Genomic DNA, 23,868 nt, shown 5'->3' with positions numbered 1-23,868 from the left:
ATTCAAATTACATAAAATGGCCTCAACAGCACAACACGCATCCAAATTCACCCGTTTTTTGAACTCCGAAACTGGCCCCAAAACAGTGCATTTTTGGGCACCTGTTTTCAAATGGGCATTGGTCATTGCCGGAATAAATGATTTACAAAGACCTGTTGAAAAATTGAGTGGAACTCAACAAATTGCGTTATTTGCTACTGGTGCTATATGGACAAGATGGGCCGGATTCGTTATCAAACCAAGAAATCCTTTGTTGGCTTCTGTCAATTTCTTTTTGGGTGCTGTTGCAGGTTATCAATTGATTAGAATTGTCAATTACAGACGTGACGTGGGTGACTCACCAGCACAGGTATTCAAGTACATTATAGATGGTGACCCAACCAAGCAAGCAGAGCAAGCTCAAGCCCCGGCATCTGTTAAAACAAAGTAGGTGTGATGAATACCCCTATTATTATATAGAGATGGGTTTTTATACATGTATTCAATGATCTATTAACATTTCATCATCTTCACTGCCAGATTCAACTGGTGTGTTGATAGTTTGGGAGTAATTGTCGTGTAGTCTTTCTAGCTGGTTAGGTTCTATCTCGTTCACGCTGGCGTCAAGCTCTCGATGAGCATCTGCCTCGGAGTAATTAAGTACATCCTCCTTATTTTCTATGTTCATTTCGTACACCATTTTGCCTGCTTCGCCGTCATCTTCGATTTTTTCCACTCCATCTCCATCTTCTTCATCGCCATCATCACTGTCCAATTCACGGACGACCTCCTCCTCTTCTTCTTCCTCATCCTCATCCTCATCATCATCATCATCGTCCTCTTCTTCTTCTTCTTCTTCTCCTCTTGCTTTATTATCCTCTGCATTAGCCTTTTCAACCGTTTCAATCATTTGTTGCACCTTAATATCAATGAACTCCCTCAATTGGTTATCCCTCACCGTCCAAGACTTATTCTGAGTTTGTATTTTGTTTTTCATCGACATCAATATTTCCAAATGCACCCGTTTTTCGACCCGCAATCTAAACTCTATATTGATCAATTCTTGGATGACTTGGAAATCAGGAAAGAGTTTGTTCTCATTGGCGGCATTTAGCGAAAATAGTTGTACCAACTGTAAGTTTGCTGTTTGATACAGTCTCCCTAGCTCTAGCAATTCTTCATCGCCATAGTTTTCCAAAGTTTTGATGCTTATAGTAAAGTCTGGTATCTTGATATTTTTTGCCAACACCTCATAGGAATTGCTAGACTCATCCAACTTTTGGTTGACGTTAGCTATTTTAGCAACGACTTGATTATAGCTGACAATATCCTCCTTGATAAATGCTAACCTGGTTTCGTTTTCCCAGTTCTTGTACTGCTTATGAGTTTTTTCCAAATTGAACGAGTCTATTATGTAGTTTCTTTTCGATAATCGAACTTGTGCTGGTTCTGGTGTACTCCCATCTTGTAGGAGATCCTTGCTTAGATCTAAAATGTCATGAGCTGATTTAAATGTTTCAATATTTCTCTCGAGATTACTCAGAAGTATTTCTATTCTCTCTGTTGACTCGACCGATGACATTGTTGTTGGTGTCTCTCTCAACCTTGTGCTTGTCGCATAAACATCAATAATTTTTGTTCATTTTTTACAACCAAGATGAAATGAATAACACCGTGCCAAAACTCTCAATACAAAAGCAAAAAAAATACCATTCATAAGCAGTAAATGGCCAGTCAGTTGGATCCAAACGATTTTAGAGCACAATTTCAGAATGCAGCACAGCGATTGAACAGACTTAATCTCTACCAATCAGCAAAATGGTGTGCTGAGGCATTGAATGGGCTCTCCAAACAGGAAACAATAGCAACAGCAAATTCTGTTCAATTCACGGACGAAGATTACGAAGACTTTGACAAGACACTACTAGCTCAGTCCTACTTCCACTGCAAAGAATTTGATAGAGCGGCACAAGTCTTGGAGTTCTGCAAAAGTGGAGACGCAAAATTTCTACGTTTGTATGCAATGTTGATTTCCATTGATAAGCGATCTACGGAAGATAGCGATGGGGTGATAAATGTTGGTTCTAATGATGTTAATGTCCTTGAGGGAAGCGGAGCTAATCCCAACGATTATGGTGTCAGTGATCAAACAAGAACGGAGAGTAGCCATAACATGACCAACTCCAAATATATCAGAGTACTTACCGAGTCGGAAGAGTTTTTATCGACTAAGGAGAACCCTTTTCTCTACTACTTGAATGGAATTATCTACCGAAAGAAAAAGAAGACCCAAACGGCTCAAAAAAACTTGTACCAGTCATTGGTGCTTTTTCCATATAACTGGTCGTGTTGGCGGGAGTTAATAGATTCTTTCGTGACGTACGAAGAAGCACAAAATTTTATTCAAAGGGTAAAGAAGAAAAATGACCCGTTTGCTAATACTGTTATGTTTCAGTTTTTTGAAATGGTTGTATTGCAAGAATCTCACCAGAAGCTGAATAGGCTATTCGACTTGGTCAATCATTTGCTGGCTGTTTTCCCAAACTTCACGTTTATTAAAGTTCAGCAGTTTCTTATTGCTTACCATAGTTTAGATTATTATCAAGCGGAATCGATTTTTGACCACATTTTAATAGAGGACCCTTCGAGGTTGGAGGACCTTGACACGTACTCGAACATGTTGTATGTGATGGAAAAGAAATCCAAGTTGTCATATTTGGCACAGTACGCGTCTCAGGTGGACAGGTTTCGACCTGAAACCTGTTGTGTTCTAGCAAACTATTATTCCATGAAGAGCGAACATGAAAAGGCAATCATGTATTATAAACGGGCGTTGATTCTAAATAAAGACTGTCTAAGTGCTTGGACTCTTATGGGTCACGAGTTTGTTGAATTGAAAAACTCTCACGCGGCTATTGAATCTTACAGACGGGCTGTTGACACAAACCCCAAAGATTTCCGTGCTTGGTATGGGCTCGGTCAGGCCTACGAAGTTTTGGATATGCACTTGTATGCTCTCTACTATTATCAAAGAGCTACAAACTTGCAGCCGGTGGATAAAAGAATGTGGCAAGCAATAGGTAACTGTTATGAGAAGATAGATCAGTTGGAGGATGCTTTAAAATCATTCGAAAAAGCATTGACTATTGGCAAATTGTCCCCTGCTGGAATTGGTGAATACCATCATGACAACTCCGTTGTATCCGCCGACATAAATGTGCATCATATTGAAGATCTGGAAGAGTTAGTAGAACCACATATTTGTTACCGCTTAGCCACAATACTGGAGAAATTGGACAACGTTGAGGATACATTCAAATACATGAGATTGTGTTTTTCGCAAGAAGGTGAATGGGGAGTAAGCGATGAAACTTCAAAAGCTAGGCTATGGCTTGCACGGAAAGCTTTAGAGCACGGCAAATTTTCGGAAGCTTACGAATTGGCAAAAGATTTGAATAATAGCAATGTGCATGACGTTGAAGAAGCTAGGGCGATAGCACGGGATGCCCGGAATCGGATGAAGAGGTAAGGCATTTTGCTACTTAGAAGCTTTGTTCTTTTGTGGCTGATTGGGGATAAATTGAAGGCCTTATTCCAGTCATATTTAATCATGAACGGCGGTGCCAAGATGATAGAGTTAGCCAGCGTTTGTAGGGACATGCGATAGTTCTTCCGATCTGCTGAATAGATAGAAGTTTCAGTTACATATACATCTGTTCTCTTCCAAATTTAGTATCTCTCTCTTTTTTTCCAAGTGCGGGGGTTCCGAGGCTAAAAACAGTAAGGCACGGCACAATCTCCGAAAATGTTATAACCTCAAAACTTTTCAAAACTTAGTGGACAAAATTTTGCAAATGCCAAATTGGAGTTATACTGACTTTTTCTTTCAATTAAGCCCATTACAATGTCAAACGAAGATCCAATAACCTACGAGGTCATCGGCCGAGCCGCTGTTATTACCTTGAACAATCCCAAGAAGCTAAACTCACTTACTCTTCCTCAATATGATGAGATTGCAAAACTCATTGCAAGGGCCAATGACGAAGAAAATACAGTCATAACTCTCCTTCAATCAACTGGAAGGGCATTTTCAGCAGGTGCGGATGCCAAATTTGTTGGCAAGCAAGATGCCAAGTTTGAGACTTGGTTGCGTTCGTCACTTGCCATGCAAGTTCACTTGACCCAGACTATAATGGACCACAAGAAGATTTTTGCTGCTGCCTTGAATGGGTTCGTAATTGGGCTTTCAGCTGCTTTAATTATGACGTGTGATCTATTATATGTACACGATGTCAGCAAGACGTTTTTACTAGCACCGTTTCCCAACATTGGTATTGTTGCCGAAGGTGGGTCTTCTGCTACATTCCCTATGAGATTAGGTTGGTCTAAAGCATCTGAGGCTTTGCTTTTATCCAAGCGCATTACAGGAGAATATATGTTGAAATCGGGGGTTATTAACAAAGCTTATGGTGGAAAATACAGTTCAGCTGAGGAGTTCAATAAAGTGGTGTTGGATGAATTACTCAATGCAACTGAGAATTTGCATCCTGATTCGATATTTGAGATGAAAGACTTGCTCAAAGCTAACTTTAAGCCTATTATCTCATACGCCAACTCTCAAGAAAGTTATTTAGGTCTTGAAAACTGGACATCTGGAAACCCCTTGGAGAGATTTAGAAAATTGACCTCTGGCGAGTTGAAACACAAAATGTAGTCTGAAATTAATTGATACAATATATTATATTACAAATCTTAACTAAATACATCTTCTTGATTTGCTTCTTCTTCATTTCCAACTTCCAACTGGGCAAAGTTTGTAAAATGTATTGGCCGGTGTACAGCATCATAGAAGGGTAAAGGGACGTCGACTTTTAAGTTGAACAAATCATTTGCGTTGAAAATTGCACCCATAAAAAAGTAATTCCAAATTTCATCTTCCGGAACCATATATGTTCCAACAACTTTATCAGACATGATCAATTGACTCTTTTTAGAAAACAGCTTTTCATATCCTTCTGGCGAATCAGACATCATATCGTTATTCAATTTACCCCACTCAAACCCCCTTTCAGATAACTCAAATGCTGAAAGTGTCACAGATCCTGGTGTATACGAAGCGGTCATGTCAATAAACCTGGGGTCGTAATGCTTCAACATTCTGGCTTGGGTAGTGACATCATAAGAAGTCATGTAGTCAAAGTCTTGCGATTGACTGTGAATCCAACCTAACAATTCTAATCCTTCTTCTTTTAAATAACCTTCATATTCAGGTTGAGTTTTGGGAAATTGAATGGAATTGGTACTTCCCAACTGAGGTACAAACACTAAGCATTTGATTTCTTTCACTTCTGAATGGCCCTCGGGTGACTTTCCGTACAAGAATGCACCAACTTGAATTCGCAAATCTGAAACTTGGATGAATTTTTGCAAAATGTTCTTCGGCATGACGTAGGTATAGGAATCGTCTTCAACAAACTCCTCCGAGGTGACATATATATTCTTTGCTCTCAAGTGTAGGTTGTTGGCCGCTAATGCTCGGTTTCTCCATTCATTTCTTGATGAGAAAGTAGCCTGCTCATAATTGGTTGTAGTCACGGTAACAATTTGTTCTCCGTGTATATTAGTTGACGTGGACTTTTGAGCTGTAATTTCCTTGTTTTCAACCTGTCCACCACTCTTTTCAATTTCGGCAATCTCCTGACGTCTAATGCTGGACATTCTCACATCTTGACCCAAAATTAAATCTCTAATTTCGGATTGAGTCAACGATTGCACATCCAAATTGTATTTTTTAGAATACTCCTCGAGAATCAAATCCCTTAGTTTACTTTCAACTTCAATCCACTGTTCATCAGTCAAAGACGGCCAAATATGGTGGCTCTCTGTTATCACATCACTGTTTGGCCATATGATTTGTTTGGTACCTTCGGAATCGAATCCCAATGCCCTCAATATCAAAATCACTCGAGAAAAAGCAGTATAAGGGGAAATCCTCGTTAGCCAGTCGTCATAAAAATTGAAAAGCACCATCTGAGGTTCATTGGCTTTCAACACGATATCTGACAACTTGTCGATTTTCATCGCTGAAGCAAATGGCAAATGCAACTCTGAAGGGCGGATTGAAATGTTTGGGAAATCCAACATGTGCACCTCGAGCGGGTCCATCATTCCTTTTCTTGAAATGATAAGTTGCTTAGGTTGCTCTTCTCTAGGAAGTGATTTGATCAAAGCAGTCACCTCCTCTGCCGCTTTCCATTTAGCAAGTTGACTCAACCGCTTTTGGCCTGCCCAAACAGATGTGTGAATAATCCTCAAATACAATTGTCCAGTCTTTGGGTTTAAAATAAATACACACCCATTGATTGGTTTTGTTGCAAGGTTACCTTCAAATGTCTTGTGAACTGTTACCCTGTATACATTTGTATCGTCAATAAACAACTGAGTCTCGTTGTTGAATAACTCTGCATAGTTGTTAGAGTTCAAAAATGCCTCCTGCGGTTGGGCATGATACAACTGTAAACCCTTTCTAATCCTTTCTCTCAACACATACAATGCCGGGTTTGCCTTCATAACTTCTCTCATGGCATTGTGGATCAACGGTTTCAATCCGGGAAACCAATTACCATAAACGTCATACATATTGTACGCCAAATCTATGGCAATTATAATACCAGTAGGCGAAGGGTATGAGCTTGTTCCGTCCGTAGTGTAATCAAGGTATTTTGATCTCGCATATCTGGAAATATCATGCGAGTCATAGTCACCATATCGAAGCTGGACATCGATCCAAAACTTCTTGGCAGGTAATATCATCTCGTCGTTCTTGTCGTTAAGAAGTGACGGTTTCGAAACGTTCCACTTGTAAGTGCTTGTAAGCACAATATCAGCAGTTGATGAATTCATCCTATATGACTTCCGCGGGTGTATTGCTTGCTTCTCCACGTTGTCAATCTGCAAAACCTCCAACTCCTTGTCGAGAACTTGACATAAATCCTGGACAACGCTCTCATGTATCTTCTGCCAAAGATGGGCGCGGAATATTTGAATCAATGAAATTTTCAAAGTAGGAATCTTACCATGAAGGAAAATACCAGTCAAATCTAATTGAACCAAGAACCCAACATAAACATTGGCTCTGTTGATAGTTGGTGACCACCAAAGTGTAAAACGACGGTTTGGAATTTGACTCAACCCCGATCTTTGAGCATTGGTCAATTTCTTGAACTTCAATGAATCCTCAAACCCGGATGCTTTTTCCCAAAACAAACCTTCCCAGGAATCAAACCCAGTACCTTTGAACAAAGTGTGCTCCAAAATGGTCTCAATTCCTCCCAAAGCTTGAATAACATCAGTCCTATACGCATTGAGATTCCACAATTTTCCGTCATGGTGACTGTTTGTCCAAGCAAATGGGTTAAACCGACCAGTGCTGGAATGCTTAAATTCTCTACGAACTCGGTGACCTTTATCATATGCCAAAGTATGCCTATCCTTTTGAAATAACGTACTTATTCTGGGAATACCTCTATCCCAATTTCCTTCCATATCCTCAAATGTCAACCGGCGGTTTTGTTGGAGTGCCTCTTCTCGTTTGATTGCATATTCTGCCCACACTCGCTGTGAATCCAAAAATTCATTCTCCCAGGTTGTGACATACCTGAATATAGTAGGTATCATCTTTTGCTCTTGATGAGACATACCAGCCTTAAAATGAGTGATTCCTGTATCAGTTTGCTTTGACCACCTTAAATCTGACTCGGGTATAAGAACATGAGAGGCACTAAGCATCCCTAATCCACCTAATTCCTTTGGAGTGTAAAACACAGCTGGTGGGAATCTTGTGGGCATTTTTGAATTCAATCCCATTTTGACTCGATTCTGTATCTTTGTTTCGCATTTTATCAACACTTCCAATAAAGACGGGGTAGCAATGGCTGCCTCTCTAAAATAAGTAACCAACGCAATCAAGGCCGTGTTCCACTTGGCAGCAACTTTGGTAAATGTTGTCGAACCTGATGACATTAAAATTTGTCTGATCCTATTGTTGAAGTTGTCGGTAGCCTCCTGTGAAACTTGCAAGTACGCTTTTGCAGTTCTTTCTTTAGATGTTTGATCCACCAAGTCCCAGACATTTTCTTGCGATGATGTCGATTCCTTAGCACGTATCTTGGGCAATATTCGAACCTCAAATCCACACATCTCAAACAACAAATTAGGGTTATCGCGAGAGTACACTGAACAAAAAGTATCCTCCCATTCAATAGTGGTGAGTGATTTTGGAATTCGTGATTTGATTTCCCAAAACGTTGCTTTGCCGAGATTCACATCGTGTCTTATCAACCTCATTCGCGCATCTTTTGGCCAACAGCGATGATTGTTGTACCCCACAACATTTGAATAATTTGGGTCCGGATTTTGCTCCAAAAAGTCGTCTACCAACTCATCAGCCTCATCATTATCAAACCGGAAGAAAATGTGAATCTTATCCATATAACGCGAATACAACCTGATGGGAGACGCACATTGAGTTGTAATATCCTTAAACTGGAGAAAACTGTTTGGATTCTGCGGTGGCCCAGCTAACTCTGTTGCCCTATCTAACCCGAGAATAAGTAAATCCACAATTAATCCGTAAAACTGATACACAAACGATGAAAATTGGAGGCCTCGGATAATCCCATATTGATTGACATAGTTCATATCTTTATAGGTGAGATTAACGTTATTCTTTGCCGTGATGTAGTCGGCAATGTTAGTATCCATAACCAATCTCAAAAGCCTATTCACCAAGGTAAAGTCTATCTTGTCGGAAAATTTAGACAATTTTGTTTCCAACATCACATTGCATTCACCTTCAGAGGTTTTCCAAACATTTTGCAAATTATTGATACCTTGGCACCATTTGTAAACCATCAATGGGGGTATCTCATCGTCGGCAGGCTTGACCCAGTTTGGAAATAACTTTCGTTTATCTGCTTCGTACCATAAATATTGATCCAAATACGCGTCAGTGATTTTCTCAAGTGGGTCGATAGAGTATGCCGGTACCAAGTGACTATAAAAGTCCATCATTTCCAATCCAACCTCTTTAAAGATTCTCTGTGTGAGTAAGTGCTTCTTCACTCGCGCTAAGCATTCGTGGGGGTTGTCATATGCCTCTTCGATTAATGCTAGCTCCTCCCTTTGTGCCGAATTCAACTTGGCATTGGCATTGAAATTTGCTTTCAAATTTTCCAAAGCCAAAGTCAACAATTTTGTGTCATGTTTGTACGAAATCGGTGGGAATGGTATGGGACTGAATTTCCTACTTTCTAACCAACTAACTGTGGTTTGAAAAACGTGTATGGCTTCGTCGGGAGAGACATAAGGTCCATCCTTTCCAAACTCGGCCTGTCTTTCCAGCTCATTCTTTATCCATAACCTCGTCAATCGGCCCAAATTCTTCTTGGCAACGGTCTTTTCAACGTGTGTTCCCTTTCTAATACGTTCTCGGTTGTAATGCGCAACAGAAATCCAGCCATCTGCTTTCGCTTTAACATACCTTTCAATAATTTTCTCAATTGGCTCAGGCAATCCAGGAACTTTCCAGGGTATATTGGCTTTCCAACAACGCCAAGCTTCGCTCAAGTGTTGGAGTATGGTTTTCGATTTACTCTGTTTCAATCCTTCCGGAATCATGTCCAAGATATCATGCATCACTTGTGCCCTCAACTCCAAATCGTAGTAGGAATCAACTCGCTGCTTTGTAATTGTTTTGGCAACATCATTTTGTCTCCTGCCTTCAAATTGCCTAGCGATTAAGTTCCCAAGCCATCTCTCTAACAAAGGAATTGTTCCTCTCAAAAAGAATATCCATACTTTCCAAGCGGGTTGCCAAAATCCACACCCCGGTCCCTTTCCAATTAGCTTGTTAAATCTGTGGTAGACGATATGTTTGAAATCCTTGCACTGTCGAATTTGATGCATAACTTTATACTTGTATCGATAGATTCCAGTTAAATGACCCAAATGGTTTAATACGTAATAGATTCCATCAGCCAACTGATATGCGTCCACGTTTCCTAATCGAAATTGTATATGACAGTCAACAATAATCTTAATGGCTCTTAGTAACTCTCTAATCAAGTGGAATGCGTTACCAAATCTTGACTTCTTCCTTTCCTTGGTAGTCAAGGTTTTGGTAGGTTTCAAATTGAAATTATAGTCTAAATGCAAATAAGTCAATCCACGCTTGTGTATTAACAAGTTCAACATGTTAAATCCTTGGCGACAAACTTGCAAACCAGCTTCGACCCAGTCAATGCGTGTTTCTTGGAAATATTTCGTATTACGCAAACTCTTAAAAAGATTCACCTTTTTGGAGGCCCTAACTTTCTTATTCTTGGCACTTTTAAGTTCATTCAGCACATGGTTTTTCAACAATTTTTGATAAGAAACTCTCACTTTAAGCGGACTGGATCTTGGAGCTCGGTGATTGTACCACGCTTTGGTTATGGCAACATCTTCTGCTCTCCTGGTTCTGCCACTGCGTATGTTGAAAGGATATGGTGCAGACAATAAATCAAGAGAAGCATTGAGGTTTTGTGGCTCTGATAGCGAAGGTGAGGTCTGAGATGAAGCATGAAAAAATGGCTTTACGTCCACACGTAAATTTTCCACTATTTTCTTATCCAGTCTCCTTTTCGTCACGGGATTATATATGGTGTTGAATGTAAATGCTGATAGTCCATTGGAGCTTTCCTGTTGAGTCGAGCCTTCCAGACAATCCATGTTTGGACGTATTGGAGCAAGTGTGATTTTCTTCACAAACGAGTTATACAAATAAGGAAAATCAACTTTATATTCTGTTTGAATAGGACCTCTGATTATTATTCTATCAAGAGAATTGAACTCGGTGAAATCTTCATATTCCGGATTAACGACGCTCTCCCTAAACAAAGGTTCAAACTTGGGGCCACCGGGTATGGACACATTTAAACTTTTCGCCGTGAATAGCTCTTTTGTATCGAATGGGTGATCAGAATTTGTCAACAATGGTTTGGAGATATTGTACAATTTATCCATAGTAGTGGCATCAAGATTCCAAGATCGGTATGAATCGCCATTTACCACGTCAGTATCATCTACCAATGGTTTTTCGTCATAGAACCAATCCTGTAAATCGTCCATCTGTTCAATCTGACCTGACTTTATAGCAGATGGAGGCTCGACGTCTTCAAAATTTTGCGTCCAGTCCAAGAAAGGTTCTTCGTCGTCCAAAGGTGGGAACCTCATACGTTTGAAGTGCTTTCGATCTCGCTTTTCTCTTCTCATCATGTTCCAAGTGGCTGCCCATTGAGCAATGTATACAGGTTCTATTACCCTCGGAATTTCGTTCACAAATGTAATTGCACCTGTTCGATGATACAACACTTTGACCTCTTTGGATTCTTCCCAGGGTTGGGGCATGTTCTCCAACAACTTTAGCAATGCATGTGGTAAGTACTTTAATGCCCCCAAGTGCGATCGTTTGTCTGCATTGACATTTCGCAGACTCAAATCTGCATGATCAATCATGATTTTACGCAAATGTTGAGGCGGCATTTCTGGCTTCGGGCCAGCAATTAGTGCTCCTCCAGTATCTTTCATGGAATTGCTGTTCCTCCTTTTCTGCATTTGAACCCAAGTCCGTTTTTTATTCCCTAATTCATTCTCAGTCGGTTCCAAGTGGGATGATATAGCTGTGTTTGTTCTCGATAGATCCGCAGTAGTAGATATTAATGGTGGCGGCGGAGGCGGTGGTAGTGATGATGATGATGATGATGATGATGATGATGATGATGATGATGATGGTTTTGCAGGAGGAGGTGGTGGTGGTGGCGGATCTTGCCTCGATGTAGTCTTGTGCGTTTTTGGCAACACTTTGTCTTTAGATGAAGCAGGTGGTGTTGGCGGCGGCGGCGGTGGCGGTGGTACAAGATGTCTTCTCTTTGCCGCGCTATTTCCATTTTTTGGTAATCCACCTGGAGGTGGAGGTGGTGGCGGTAGTTTACGTCCCATGTGGAATTCTTTGCAGTAAATGAATGATGTATCTGAATGTGATGGCTCTTTGAGATGTTTTAGAACTGAAAATGCAGAAAATGTTATTGCGCTACCTTGTGTGTTCAGCTCTGGCAATATGTGAAATGAGTCTTAAATGGTGGGTAAATCTGTATCATACTATAGTACAAATATCAGGCTATAGTCAAATGGATTTAGGTTGTAACGTCTCCATCATGGGGACAATTCTCTTGCTGGGCTCTCAACAGGACCAGAGAAGGTTGCAGTTCTGTTTCTCAGCAATATTTCCTTACAAATGCATCACAAAGGTATGGAGTTGGATTACACTAATCTTAAGCTAAATCACATCCTCTATGTGGGATATTGTAGCTATATGATAGATAGTGGAGGCAATTTCGGAGGTAGATTAAGAAAGCGCAACTCCAGTCATGACATGTGAATTTCACGTGATACTACAAATAAGACCCTTCATGAGAACTATTTTGAAAAGACAAACCATGCAGCTCCAAACTCAGCACTGTGCTGAAGGGTGTTTCCTAAAACCATAACATATTAGATCCAATGTTTTGGCATACAAGGCACACCAAAATAAACATTTGAGTACTATAAGTGGTTGTTTTAATTCCGTCAAAAATGTTTCTTGTGGAGTGGAGCGACAACGGAAAAAAGCTCATACATTTAATCTGTGCATGATTCGTTTGACACCTAAAAAAGAGCAACAACATCCTACCAAAGAATACATCCCGTCAGATTCAAATATATAGTATTCGTTGATAATCTACTTATATGAGGCCAGATGTCGACCAACATAACAAATTCAACTTTCATAGATCAGACTTTGGATAGTGATAATGATTCAACTTTCTTCACACTTGTGCTGTCAATTGTGGACGCTATTTGGGAACAGAGTGGCCTGTCTGAAATAAATAACTCCACTTGGTCAAGATTTGGTTCTATAAGCACCTACTGCTGTTCAGTCTATGGCCTTGCCTGCTTGGTGATGGCATTGATTTTAAATCGAACGTTGGTTATGGCTTCAACCAATAGTATCCATAACCAGCAAATGGCCATTAATAGACAGCGCCAGATAAGCGGCAATAGAGGGTTGATTGATGCATATAAACTGGCTGCAACCTTGAAAAAGCTCAGCATTTTCAGCTTTAGAATTGGGGTAGTCTTGGTTCTACTATATCAAGTTTATAATGTGCTAATGGCATTGAAGTTGAATCAATTTTTGGGACTAGCCGGTACATCGAATATAAAATGGTTTTATAATCTTATTCCAGCAAGGTTTTTCACATATTCTCCTGAACAATTTGCCGATACAAGATACATGAAAACACCTTCGAAGCAAGTCATGATTGGACCCACGAGTGACATGTACTGGCCAATATTTTTAACATTTTGCTTCCTGGCATTTATTGAGACTTTTATTGCTTGCATTCAAGGTAGAAAGCCATTTACTGAGAGTGGTATCACCATATTTGAGCACTCTTTAGCATTCCAAGAGTTCAGCAGCAATGCTGCATTTTTCTTTAGCAATTCATACAACTATAGACGTCCCACGGAGCTGGTGTTGATTACCTCACTTTTCCTGATATTGAATCATTTGAATATCCATGTCGGGGCAATACTAAATAACAACAGATACAGGTTAATCCCGCTGACAACACTTGGGTTGGGATTTTTAGCATACTTTATCACCGCACTTGTCAACAAAAAGATATTTCAGTTTCCAATCATTTTAGCATTGACTTTTACTCCACAGGTGTTGATTCTATTTGTCATATTGGTCAGTTTATCGATCTTGGTCACTGCAATAGTTGTCAATGGGTTTAGGTTTGAAGGATTGAATTATGCAAGCTTTTTTCTCCATGAAGATCGAAATCAAGACAATATTGCTGAAAATGAAGTGGGTGACGAGCAAGACTTGAACTCGCTTGCAAATTTTAATATTAAATTAAGTGATGACTTTTACACGGCATTGTTGAACTTGGGTGTTTTGGCAATTACTCTGGCAGGAAAATCGAGCTATATCAAGGAGTTGAGTCTTGTTACTTTGGACAACGAAACGTGGATTGAGAGAAGTCTCTGGCAACAAGTTAAACTGTCGATAATACTGAATCAAGCGTCAGATGCTGATACGAGCAGTTTATTGCGTTCGTTGAAACAAAAGAAAACAGGATATTCCAACTTGATTGAGAAGCCAACTTCCAAACTTGTTACACATGGTGACTTGGATTCAGATGCATTTCAGTCGTCTCAAGAGAATCCTTATCAAACGAGCAGTGTATTTAAAAGAAGATTTTTGTATTTGAGAAGAATTATTGTGGACTTTGCTCAACTTTTATATCGCATAGTTTTTGGAGCCCTTGTTTTGCAATGGATCCCCAATTTATTTAAGAAGTTTTGGAGGAGAGTCACGGGGCTGAACCGAAGAGAAGGGGTTCGGGGTGCTCCTTTGAAAAAGTACGAGAATGGAAGCTTGGGTTTGGAAACATCGTCAGGAAAGAACTTGCTCGAACTCGATTATTATAGCGCCGAACAATTAGACCAGAATTACGCATTAATCTTAACTGGTGCTGACTTGTCAAACTCTGACAATTCTGAAGATTACGTCTTTGCTCCAGAGGAGTCAGATTATGAATCAGATGTTGAAGTAATAGACCTTACTACAAACTTCAAAAAAAGGGGATTTAATGATGTTGGCAACGACTCTTCACCTTTACAAGAAATATTTGACAACGATGGTTTAAAAGAGTTGTTTGAACAATCAAGTGAAAACAACCTACAATTGATACGTGACCACTTAAACTATGATGGAAGATTGACGCGTTCAAGATATCGCAAGTTGCATTCCAGTACCAATACCGAACCAAGTTTTAATTCCAAAGATGAAAGTGAAAAGCTTATCGAGTTGATCATTTCAAAGAGAAGTCAAAATAGTGATGATCATACGAATGAAAACCATAGATCAATGGAATGTGTCATTTGTCAAACAAATATGAGAGAGATCATCACTTGGCCATGTAAGTGCTTTGCCATTTGTGAATCCTGTCGGTTGAGTCTTGTAAGTAAAGGCTTCGAGGGATGTGTATGCTGTAGAAGAGATGTTGAGGGTGTTTCCAAGATTTATCTTCCTTGATAAGTAGTAGAAGCATTGGTATGTAGTGATATTTAATAGATTTTGTTAATTTTGATATAAAAAAAGACACACACGACAAAAAACACGACACACGCACACGACACTCACACGACACGTTCAAAAAAAAAAAAAATTTTTAATTTTTTTAATTTTTTTAAGAGAGAGAGAAGAAAAGGAAAAAAAGGAAAAACAACATATAGCCAAATAGGAGAAAACGACAATTGAAAAAGCTACAAAGCAGCGGATATACAGCAGCACATAATACACACTGAGCAAGCATATATTCTACATTCATATTTGATTTGTTTTGATTTGGTCTACAGTTACTCATTCATTAAAAGAAAACTGTTTTTAATAGACCATACACACTGATTATTCCTTTTGCATATATCTTGTGTGTCGATATATTTTATCTTTTCCATGTATTAAACAGCCAAAAGTCTGCTTCGACATATATTTCATAACTCATCATGACTTCGCCTATTTACGCCACTACAACAACAACCACAACGACTACAACAACAACTACAGTTATATCGAGCATTCTTTCATCCTCGCACTCGCCGCCACTATCTCAATCTTGGGAAATCATACAAAACACCATAGCCCAGAATGTATTGTACTTGTTGAACTCGTTGGCAGTGTTGCCTGGTGGTCAAATCATAGTTCGATACATAAAATCTTCCTATCAAAATGATCCAGTCAGGTCCCTTTTTGAATACTGCTTGTTCATTTTTGCATTAACCTATTTCTTTACCTCCAAGAAAAAGGAGAATAAATCAGAATTTGTCAAATTCAGTAAACAAGAGATTGATGAACTTTGTGCTGAGTGGGTACCTGAACCTTTGGTGGAGCCTGTCACTGAATTGGAAGCTTGGAACCTTAAAGCTATTCCTGAAGTAAAAGGTTTTAATGGCTCCCATATTGAGCTTGCTCATCCCAAGTTTAAGGAAATTTGTCATGATCCACTGATTGTTAATCTTGTAAAACAAGATTTCCTTGACTTGAACAGTAATTCAAACATCAAAGAAGTAGCCAAGACGGAAATTAAGTTTGCTGGTGTTGGTGCTTGTGGACCACCAAATTTTTATGGAACTCAAGATGTTCATGTCAGGTTGGAAGAAGACTTGACCGAGTACTTGGGAACTGAGCAAGCTATCATCTACGGTCAGGATTTTGTTACTGCTAGTTCTGTTCTTCCAGCTTATTTGAAAAGAGGTGATTTATGTGTAGTTGACAGAAATGTTAACCTCGCTGTGCAAAAAGCCTTAATTGTGAGTCGTGTTGACCTTGAATGGTATGATCATAATGATATGGAACATTTGGAACAAATCTTGACTCAGTTGAAACCAATGTTGGACAAACAGAAGCCCCTCAAGAGAAGATTCATCATCACTGAAGGACTCTTTGCTAATACCGGAGATCTTGCTAACTTACCAACAATTGTTGAGTTGAAGAATAAATTCAAGTACAGATTGTTTTTAGATGAATCATTGTCTATTGGAGTTTTGGGAAACACTGGTAAGGGTTTGACTGAACATTATGGAATTTCAAGAGACGAGGTTGCAATTACAATTGGATCTATGGCTAATTCATTTGCATCATCGGGTGGATTTTGTGTAGGTGTTGAGCCAATGATTCACCATCAAAGAATTTCATCAAATGCATATGTCTTTAGTGCTTCCTTGCCTCCATACTCGGCAAAAGTCACGTCACAGGCAATTAAAGAGATCAATATCGTTGAACCAAAGACTGGTAAGTCAAAGCTCATGACTCAACTTCACCAAAGGACTATCTTTGCGTATGATGCACTTCGATCCAGTTTGAAGGATGTCCCCATGACCATTACTTCTGTGCCACAATCTCCAATGATTCATTTGACCTTTACCGAGTTGTACAGATCGCAATTGAATTTACCATTATTGTATGGAAATTCAACTTTTATCACCAAAGGAAAACCATCTAAATACTTGAACCCCTTTGATGAATTTTTAAACCTTGAAAACTTTATGTTGCAAAAAATCATTGACTATGTGTTGAAGCACGGTAAGATCTTGTTAACAAGAAGCAAACTTATCTTGGAACACGAAGATTTGCCGGTTTTACCACCTCAATTACTCATCAATATTAATACCGGTGTTTCAGAAGAGGAGTTGGAGAGATTGGCCGAGATTTTACCAAAAGCAATCGACAATATTGTCTCAACTGTTACAAATGAAGATGAACTTTTCAATTTGACTAATGAACTCATAAACTATTGATATATTTATAATGTGATAGAAACTTTGTCACAATAAACCAATACACACAATGGTAAATAGTTTTTTCAAACTTACATAAATACTTAATTAATACAACAAATAATTTAGACCATTGATCTTATTGATGCAAGGCGTGGATAGAATACTTTCAATCCATAGTCACCTAGCTTCATTCATCCACTAGTTGTACAATCCACATCAATTAAAGAATCAACAATTGCTATTCATGAAGTAGCAATACCCACAGTTTTTTCCCTGAAACAAACCATGTTACTTTGCTGAAGAGTCAACTGCGTGAATTCAACCACATGGTGAGTCAAATTAATACCACACATGACGTTAGAAATACCAAATGGCACCACCATTTGCTAAATAGCCTCATTTATAATCAACTAAATTAAGCAACAAGTGCAACTGTGGTTTTCCCGACATCGAAGAGTGCAAAGGGTATGACTCCAAAATAGTCCTGTGTGATGTGGAGTATACTCCTGACACTGAACCAGTATTCAACATCCGATCGGGAACGGTTGTCAAGTATATTTCTCCCACCAACGCTTCATTAGTGAATTGGAAAGGGGATAAATTCAGAGCGGAGCAAAAAGTTAACACACGGACATTTTTAACACACAGACACACACTTGTATAAGCCAACACAAAATATTGGCAATGAACCTTGTCTGTAGTTGGTTATAGCAATGTGGAGGTGTGTCAAGTGCCTGCTCGTTGTTCAATATGGATCCACAGTTGTACCAGACTGAAGTGTGTCTTTCAAGGCGAATTCTTATTTTATTTTTGTGAGGAGTGGTGTATTAACCCATCTTGGTTTATTGCTTGATCAATCATTGTCTGAAGTATAATATACATTATGGCTAACTGTGGCTTTAGTGGAATGGTTTTGAATCTTCTATGTTGTAGCTGGTGTGGTTTGCGACTCGTGAGGTGAATATGGTGTTATTATATTTTTGCAACCAGTCTTTTACTTTATTGTTTCACCACAGTTTTATTGAAGCTGGAAAAGAACCCTCCTCAACTTCTCAACGGCGGTTCAGTATCCACAGTTTAGCTAACTAAGTGATATATCCGCCCCTTAATCAACTATGTAGAAGAGGGTTTGCTATAGAAAAGTTGTTGAATATAAATATTCCAACAATTGCACCCAAGAATAGCACCATTTCCAATTCCTTTTCATCAATATCATCAATCAATCAATCAAGTTTATCTTATAATGAAGTTTGCTACTGCTATTATCGCTGCTTTTGGTTTTTCCGCCGTGGCTAATGCCAATTTAATCCAACGTGGTTATGATGATGACAATGACGACGACAGCTCTCCTACTCCAATCTACAATCCTTACACCGCAGGAGGTGGAATCACCACTTTCCCCAACAGATTTGCATTAGGTGCCAAAATTGATGGAGACATTTATGTTGTTTTTGAATTGAGTGATGGTCAAATTGAGTACGGACCCAAAAAGTACACAGTTCCTTGTGTTACTCCAACTCCTACTCCAACTCCTTGTGAAGAGCCTACTCCTAATCCAATTACTTACACCCATCCAAATCCACACAAGCCTTGGAAACGTGATGGATTTGATTTCGATGGTGATGATTCCTGGTTAACTTTTGATTCATCGTATGGATATGATTGGTACACTTTGAAAAATTCCGTTTTGAGAGATTCTAAATATAGAATTGGGGAAATTGCCGCTAATCATCAATTCCAATTTGATTCGCCAGTTCAACCGGATGCATTGTATTCTTCAGGGTTTTCAATTGTTCATGATGACGGATATTGGTTGTTGGCATTGAATGGTAAAACTACATTTTGGGATTCTCCAGTTAATGATAATGGCATTTACAAGATTTATAATGCTCCAATTAATCCAAAAGCAAGAAAAATTGAACTTGTTGTTCTTGTTCTTCTTTGAATTTGATTCTGATGGGTTTTAAGTGCTAAAGAGTTCTGGTGCGTGCTTTGTTCATCATTTGGTGGTTGGTTGATTGGTTCGTTCTTTTCTAGCTGGTTTCATGGTTGATCCAATTATTTCCCCCACCCGCCCAAATGGTGTTTTTTGTTTGGTTCTTTTTTATTTCACTAGCAGTGTGGCTAATTCAATTCCTGGCTATCTACTTTGTTTGGTTTTCCATTTCGGTTATGGCATTTGCTTAATAAGTTGATGTCATTTATTTATTTCGTGAATTCTTTAGCTTTTTAATATACAAAGCACTTAAAATACATTGTAGGTTGATTGGTTGCAAAAGGGGTGACTCTGGTGTATTCTCAAAGCAATGGCAAACTAAAGTTTTTACAATTCCCTTTTCATGGCTACTTATTCACTTACTACCAATGTTTTACTGAAATTATATGAGGTTCAATAGCAAGCAAAAGTTTTTTCAACTCCAGTCGTGATACATTTTCCTTCAATAGCAACAACTCCAACGGACTCTCACCATTCATATACTTTAACAATTTATAAAAAATTGCCGTCAACTCAGTGGTCAATTTACATTCTTCAAAAATAATTTCATTGATCCAACGTCGTTCCAAAGTTGATGCTCTTCCAGGATCCAATATTATTGTATCATCGTCTTCGAGTAATGTAACGGAGGAGGCCGATTTATTCAAATGGTATTTCAATGAATCCAAGTTGGTATTATTTGATTTCGATCCACTTGTTGCTTCAATGTCTGATTTTGATGCAATGTTGGCTACGTTGTTTACCACGTTGGTGTTATCGGTACTAGTAATTTGTTTTGACGAATTATCCGTCGTTTTGGTGGTCTTCTCATCCGCAACATATTTGTTCACTTTACGCTTGGCAATTGTCTCATTTTCGATATCCTCTTCAACTTTAATTTTGATTTTACGTGAGATCTTTAACCATATAAAGGTCAATTGTTGAGTAGCATACCCAAATCGGTTTAACCAGGACAATGCATGCAAATAGCTATCTCGATGGTCTCGTGAGGGAATTATGGCGGCAAATTGTTGCGGCTTTCTTGATTTAGGTGATAGCAATTTCAAAAAATGGGGCAAGGAAGGTAATGTGGGGAACTTCTTGTTGAATTCGGAAATGTCTTCATAAAGTCTGGTTGGTAATGGTGCCATTGGTGAGATTATGTACACGGATCGACTTGATAATGGTTGGATAATCCTAGCTTTTCGCCAGTAGATCAAATGGAAAGCAAATGACTTCATTTGGCGAAGATCTAGTTGAGGATAACGAATTGATAGTTTTAGTAGTGATTCGGTAGGTTCGATCGATCGAATAAAGTGGGCAAGGATTGAGTCGTTGGCAGTTTGTATATCTCTGATGATACTCTCTGGCTCATCGAGTAATAATAGAGCAAAGTATATAACCACTTCATCTGAATCGTCATCTTCAAGCAAATATCTAAACGCTTCGTCCTTTTGTCCATACCGAGACGATTCACCCACATTTGAAAGACCATAATTGCTCAAAGTGTTGACAGTGGATGATAGATACGATCCAGGGATATATGGCACGGTCACATCAGGTAACGAATGAAACTCGGTTTTTACCGGAATTTGAAACGATTTTAATTTTCCATTAATCATTAAATTGGCTACCTTGGATGAATTGATACTAATAAAACAATCACGGATCAATTTACATAGCGAAGATTTCTCGGCCAAGCTGTTTTCATCATTAGATTCCTCGCGTAGGGAAACAATTCGTTTAACTTCCTGTCCAATATAATCATGCTTCAACTGGGCGCGTCGAAGAATTAATGATAATTTCGAAATCACATGATGAAACATTTCATCAATTCTGTAGTTGTGCTCCATCGTTAATGGGTTCATGATAAATACCAAATGGAACATGTTCAAATTGCTTTTCACATCTCCATTAGGCTCATCATCTGCCACATCATGTGCTTTTGCTCTTGGATCAACAGGTCTACTGTTTGAGCGAGACCTTGTCTTTTGATCAAAGCGTTTACTATTGGACCATGGTCTTGTTTTCCAACCACCGTCAATACTCTTGTGTATTGGCAATCCTAAAAAGGTTTTCCCCTCTATTGTCATTTCAAATCTTGCATTACACATTGCTGTTGGTGGAGCTAGCATTTCACAAAGATAGGCAGGATCAACGCCCATGATATCTTCACTAATACTTGCAGCTTTGGCTTGTGTATTTGACCCTGAACTGTGTTGACTATGGGCTATACTCGCCTTTGAGTTCGATTTGAATAGGTTGATTGGCTCATGAACAAACTTGTCTAATTCAACTTTCTCGATGCCAATTTTACTCTCTTTAGACTTTATTTGTTGTTTTCTTCTGTTATCCTGTTCATCCAAGAATCTCTTAAGATCCAATTTCGTACCCATATAGTAATTTAAATCATCAACATCCCAAACTCTTGCATCAATACCATATAAATCACGATCATCATCAAGTTCACCTACCAAATTGTTCATATTCTCGTCATCTACATCATCCTCGTCGTCTCTATATTCATACAATTCGTCATCTTCATCGTAATATTCTCCCATATGTTGATTCTCGAGGTCGTCTGTGTTTTTCGTGTTATCATTCTGATAATCTTTCCCCTGACCGATTGATACATTATCATGCTTCTCTCCATGGGTTGATTTTAAATTAGTTGGAAATTTATAGGCCAATTGAGGGCCACTATGGGTTGAGATAACTAGTAGGATTCCTATTAGACTAGGGTTAGGAAGGTTGAGGCTCATATAATCGGCGTAGTTGTAACTCTGGGAAATAGATCTTTTTTTGTTATTTTTGTTTGTTTGTTTTTTTTTAAACTCATGCCTTTAAGGTTGAAGTAGATAACGCAATTGAATTGAAATGGCTGCTCAATGATGCACCTTTGAGGCTCTAAAGTCATATTTATAGAACATGGGGAGGGGGGGGTTATTAGGCTGTGGTCAACAGTGGCTCATCTCATCTCAAACGAGAGCAAATACAGAGGAAATTAAATCCACCAAAACTAAAGCACTTCTTGGTATAAATCCGACTGAGGATTAGATACAGGGCCGTTAGTACTCTATTCCCAGAACAATACTGGCTATTGAAAGTATCTGTCAGCCACTACTGCGAAGTGTAACCAAACAGAATCTAAAACAAAAGTAGATTTGTATTGCTTTTGCTTACAAACTCTATATAGCGTGTGAATAGATAATCAATGTATCGAGCTTTCTTTACATCTTGTGTTTTCTCTCCTTGTTGGCCAATTGAGCGAATCTCATTTGTGGCACACCTTCAATCCATTTGTTGAAACCTCTAACAACTTCTTGTGAGTTGGCGTGGTTGACGGCCGGGTCTCTTCCAAGCTTCATCAACTTCTTGATTCCAAAAATTGAGTCTTCATGTAAAGACTCGGTTGAATCTTGTAACAATTCAAAGACTGCTTTGTTGAAATCTTCGGTACTCTTTGATTGGCCAGTAAAGTGTTTGTTAATCAAACCATTTTGTTCACAATCTTCACCAGGGATTTTCTTGGCCAACAACAATGCTTCTGAAGCTTTGGACCAACCCAATCTCCTAGTCAAAGTGATGGAAGTAGCTCCCTCTGTGACTAAACCCAAGTTTGCAAATGGAGTCAAGAGGTAGAACTTGCTCAAGTCATTGACATAAATCAAATCACACAACAAAAGCAAAGCAGCTGATAATCCAATAACTGGACCATTGGCAGCAGCTACCAAGATCTTGGAGTGATCATTGAAAACATTAGTCAACCAAGTGTTTCTAGCAACGAAACCTGCTAACCAATGCTCGTGACTAAAAAGCTCAGCAGCATCTCTACTTATTGTCTTTTTGTCAGCGAAATCAGCACCAGCACTGAAAAATCTACCAGTAGATTGAATAATAGTTGCCACGGTTTCTTCTTCCTTATCGGCTTGTTCGACATATTTACCCAATTGCAAGTATGCAGCTGCATCTAAAGCATTCAATTTGGAGGGTAAATTCAAGGTAATGACAGCAATTTTGCCTTTAACTTCGTACACGATACCGTTTGCTTCTTCTGACATTGTGAGGAAATGGGTTGATCTAATGTGGTGTACTCTAAGAAGAAGAAGAAGTGTTGTGTGTCCTGTAGGAAAAAAATGAAAGAGCCGAAGAATTTCAATAAAATCCCCTCTGTATATTATTCATTTTTTTACTCCACACTTTCTTTTAGATGTTTTTTTTTCCTTTGGTTCCAATTTCCGTTGTGTCAAATCATCACACGCACCTGTGCCCTCCTCCCCCTCGCACCGCCCCTCATTAACCGAGGGTGTAGGAAAAAAAAAAAATGAATTCAAGATAGGTAACGGAGTTACGAACTTTCTCTAATAGTAAGCAACTCCGATATACTTTAAACGTAGAGGGGACGGGAATCATCAACTACCTTTAATACAAAACTTCTCATTAGAGGGGTCTCATGTTACTTAAAATAATTAAACATTTTTTTAGGC

At 39.0% G+C, this 23,868-nt stretch overlaps 10 protein-coding genes across 10 annotated transcripts; 6 read left to right on the top strand and 4 right to left on the bottom strand. All coding sequences in view use genetic code 12, as the record gives it.

Moving 5' to 3' along the window:
* Window positions 1–16: 16 nt before the first annotated feature.
* On the top strand, window positions 17–430 carry CANMA_000265 (mitochondrial pyruvate carrier; the record flags this gene model as incomplete). Its single annotated transcript, XM_051814738.1, has 1 exon — window positions 17–430. The coding sequence occupies one exon, from the start codon at window positions 17–19 to the stop codon at window positions 428–430; it is 414 nt and encodes a 137-aa protein (XP_051674100.1).
* Window positions 431–481: 51 nt separating this feature from the next.
* On the bottom strand, window positions 482–1,561 carry CANMA_000264 (uncharacterized protein; the record flags this gene model as incomplete). Its single annotated transcript, XM_051814727.1, has 1 exon — window positions 482–1,561. The coding sequence occupies one exon, from the start codon at window positions 1,559–1,561 to the stop codon at window positions 482–484; it is 1,080 nt and encodes a 359-aa protein (XP_051674099.1).
* Window positions 1,562–1,705: 144 nt separating this feature from the next.
* Window positions 1,706–3,508, top strand: CDC23 (anaphase promoting complex subunit; the record flags this gene model as incomplete). The annotated part of the gene is made up of 1 exon (XM_051814716.1): window positions 1,706–3,508. The coding sequence occupies one exon, from the start codon at window positions 1,706–1,708 to the stop codon at window positions 3,506–3,508; it is 1,803 nt and encodes a 600-aa protein (XP_051674098.1).
* Window positions 3,509–3,883: 375 nt separating this feature from the next.
* CANMA_000262 (uncharacterized protein) lies at window positions 3,884–4,693 on the top strand (the record flags this gene model as incomplete). The annotated part of the gene is made up of 1 exon (XM_051814705.1): window positions 3,884–4,693. The coding sequence occupies one exon, from the start codon at window positions 3,884–3,886 to the stop codon at window positions 4,691–4,693; it is 810 nt and encodes a 269-aa protein (XP_051674097.1).
* Window positions 4,694–4,731: 38 nt separating this feature from the next.
* On the bottom strand, window positions 4,732–12,018 carry PRP8 (U4/U6-U5 snRNP complex subunit; the record flags this gene model as incomplete). The annotated part of the gene is made up of 1 exon (XM_051814694.1): window positions 4,732–12,018. One exon carries the CDS (start codon window positions 12,016–12,018, stop codon window positions 4,732–4,734), a length of 7,287 nt encoding a protein of 2,428 aa, XP_051674096.1.
* Window positions 12,019–12,814: 796 nt separating this feature from the next.
* Window positions 12,815–15,163, top strand: CANMA_000260 (putative ubiquitin-protein ligase; the record flags this gene model as incomplete). The annotated part of the gene is made up of 1 exon (XM_051814683.1): window positions 12,815–15,163. One exon carries the CDS (start codon window positions 12,815–12,817, stop codon window positions 15,161–15,163), a length of 2,349 nt encoding a protein of 782 aa, XP_051674095.1.
* Window positions 15,164–15,633: 470 nt separating this feature from the next.
* On the top strand, window positions 15,634–17,424 carry CANMA_000259 (serine C-palmitoyltransferase; the record flags this gene model as incomplete). The annotated part of the gene is made up of 1 exon (XM_051814671.1): window positions 15,634–17,424. One exon carries the CDS (start codon window positions 15,634–15,636, stop codon window positions 17,422–17,424), a length of 1,791 nt encoding a protein of 596 aa, XP_051674094.1.
* A 1,225-nt stretch (window positions 17,425–18,649) lies between these two features.
* Window positions 18,650–19,351, top strand: CANMA_000258 (uncharacterized protein; the record flags this gene model as incomplete). The annotated part of the gene is made up of 1 exon (XM_051814660.1): window positions 18,650–19,351. The coding sequence occupies one exon, from the start codon at window positions 18,650–18,652 to the stop codon at window positions 19,349–19,351; it is 702 nt and encodes a 233-aa protein (XP_051674093.1).
* Window positions 19,352–19,764: 413 nt separating this feature from the next.
* CANMA_000257 (uncharacterized protein) lies at window positions 19,765–22,143 on the bottom strand (the record flags this gene model as incomplete). Its single annotated transcript, XM_051814649.1, has 1 exon — window positions 19,765–22,143. The coding sequence occupies one exon, from the start codon at window positions 22,141–22,143 to the stop codon at window positions 19,765–19,767; it is 2,379 nt and encodes a 792-aa protein (XP_051674092.1).
* Window positions 22,144–22,611: 468 nt separating this feature from the next.
* ECI1 (dodecenoyl-CoA isomerase) lies at window positions 22,612–23,442 on the bottom strand (the record flags this gene model as incomplete). The annotated part of the gene is made up of 1 exon (XM_051814638.1): window positions 22,612–23,442. The coding sequence occupies one exon, from the start codon at window positions 23,440–23,442 to the stop codon at window positions 22,612–22,614; it is 831 nt and encodes a 276-aa protein (XP_051674091.1).
* Between the last annotated feature and the right edge of the window lie 426 nt (window positions 23,443–23,868).

This window comes from Candida margitis (assembly GCF_024628925.1).
Source record: "Candida margitis strain CBS 14175 chromosome Unknown scaffold25, whole genome shotgun sequence".
NCBI classification, from domain to species: domain Eukaryota; kingdom Fungi; phylum Ascomycota; class Pichiomycetes; order Serinales; family Debaryomycetaceae; genus Lodderomyces; species Lodderomyces margitis.
The sequence above is the reverse complement of the archived record's forward strand: the minus strand, read 5'-3'. Positions and strand labels throughout refer to the sequence as shown.